Source organism: Phytophthora parasitica (assembly GCF_000247585.1).
Source record: "Phytophthora parasitica INRA-310 unplaced genomic scaffold supercont2.23, whole genome shotgun sequence".
Lineage (NCBI taxonomy): Eukaryota > Oomycota > Peronosporomycetes > Peronosporales > Peronosporaceae > Phytophthora > Phytophthora nicotianae.
The window spans coordinates 355,050-356,860 of record NW_008649009.1 but is presented as its reverse complement, the minus strand read 5'-3'; the positions used below and the strand labels follow the sequence as shown (position 1 = coordinate 356,860).

Sequence of the window (1,811 nt, the reverse complement as noted above, 5' to 3'; positions counted from 1 at the left end):
CGTTCGTGCTCTCGAAGACAATGAGAGCGAAGGGCTAACTAGTGGTGGCGTCGAGTGCACGGAGCAGGGCAATGGTGGCATCAGCGAATGCGACATAGTTATCTCCCGAAGTGGTTGCCGTCACCGCATCTTTTGATGTGGATGATGCAGACTCGGAATGCTCTCTTGACCTTGGTTCGAATGGTGATGTTACCGGTGTTGGGACTGTAGCTGAACTTCAAAGAGGTTTATCGATGTTTTTAAAAAAATATAAATACAGCAGCATCGGCTTTGCGACACACTCGGCGAAGTCGAACTTGCTCTTCACGATTTCAATTGTTTGGTATCGGACAAGATATATTTCCCTGATTGTACTTGGGAAAGTGTATCAGTGCCGATCTCACATTGGGTGCGGACAAAGACTGACGCTTAATACTCAAAGGGCCGATGAAACATAATTTTGCTATCAGCTGCTACAACGCGGACGTCACTGCGGCCCAAACGATCAAGTAACGCAACGTGGTAATTCACCAGAACTGAAACCCGAAATCGATGCGCTTCTGAAGCTTGTAATGTCGGCAGGACGGGTGAGAAACATGATACTTTTTTAAGTATAGTCAAGAACCTGATATGTTGGTACATGTCCCCGAAGTTCGAAAAATGGAAAACCGTAATGCATATTTAAAGAAGAAGGTCAGTGGTGGGTGGGAGATAAACAAATTTGCAACTCTGGGGCATTTGGCCGCACTTAAACTATGTTGGTGTTGACGAAAAACAACGTGGCCAACATGAATGCAATGGTTGTGCTTGACGACTTCGAGCACATGGTTGCCGTAGGAGATCAGCAAGTTGCCAGTATGGTTATGGTAGTCACGGCACGTGCTCTATGGCAGAAAGCCGTCAAGATGTGCAAACTCAAGGATCAGACTTGGTTAGGTCGATAGGTGGTACATACCAAATCCATTTTGGAGAATAGGCACTTGTTGACTGTGGGGGAATTTCAGCTGAGTCAACTGATTCTGGGTTCGTGCAACGATTTTGCACTTGGTTATATACGTTCGTGCGCACCGAAGTTATTTTCACTAATGAGAAGATGGCCATTGCATTAATTAAATATGCAAAAAAACAACATGTACGACATAAATGTATCCATCTGCAGTTCAAGTACTGGCCGCTCGGACGCGATTGCGCCTCCTCTCGTATCGGTCTGGCCCTAAGTAGAGATACTCACGTGCTCGGAACATTTAATAAGACAGCCACGTAAGTATTCGAAGCTGGAGATCAAAAAAGTTCATAGAGGAGCAAGTGCATCCACATCTCCGATTGTTACACGCAGTGAGGTTGCTAAAACAATTTCATGGCTTGTCCAAGCGAGTCATGCAAGCTATATATATCAAAATTACGAGCCTTGGCTAGCAGAGGGCACGCAGATCGTGCTTGAGTCGGCTGCAACTGGAATGGTAGCATTCGCTTGCGGTGGGCCCTCTTGTTGTGGGTGACTTGAGCTTGAGAACGAAAAATGGAAAGTGAATTAAAGTTATGGATAAGCAGCGAGGCGCTTTCTCTATTTTAAACTACTCTGCGTTCAAACAGTCAAATTGTTCTCGATCTTCTTCTTCGCGGTGGATCTTCTCGCGTTCTTATTCTTGCTCAGCACCACAGGCTTCATCCATACCAGGCAGGCAGCCATGCCATACCCCCCCCCTTCATGACCCTGTGCGGTTAACAGGGGAAAATGGGTCGGATGCTGACTTGCTGCGTCGTCGCACCCTTGTCAATCGTGACCGTGCCGTTGTTGTGAACTTGCTTGATCGTGTACGGGCGGTGAGCAA

The 1,811-nt window shown here is 46.8% G+C and overlaps 2 protein-coding genes across 2 annotated transcripts; one reads left to right on the top strand and one right to left on the bottom strand.

Moving 5' to 3' along the window:
• Positions 1 to 734: 734 nt before the first annotated feature.
• PPTG_22789 (hypothetical protein) lies at positions 735 to 923 on the top strand (the record flags this gene model as incomplete). The annotated part of the gene is made up of 1 exon (XM_008906268.1): positions 735 to 923. The coding sequence occupies one exon, from the start codon at positions 735 to 737 to the stop codon at positions 921 to 923; it is 189 nt and encodes a 62-aa protein (XP_008904516.1).
• Positions 924 to 1,564: 641 nt separating this feature from the next.
• Positions 1,565 to 1,669, bottom strand: PPTG_22788 (hypothetical protein; the record flags this gene model as incomplete). The annotated part of the gene is made up of 1 exon (XM_008906267.1): positions 1,565 to 1,669. One exon carries the CDS (start codon positions 1,667 to 1,669, stop codon positions 1,565 to 1,567), a length of 105 nt encoding a protein of 34 aa, XP_008904515.1.
• Positions 1,670 to 1,811: the final 142 nt, after the last annotated feature.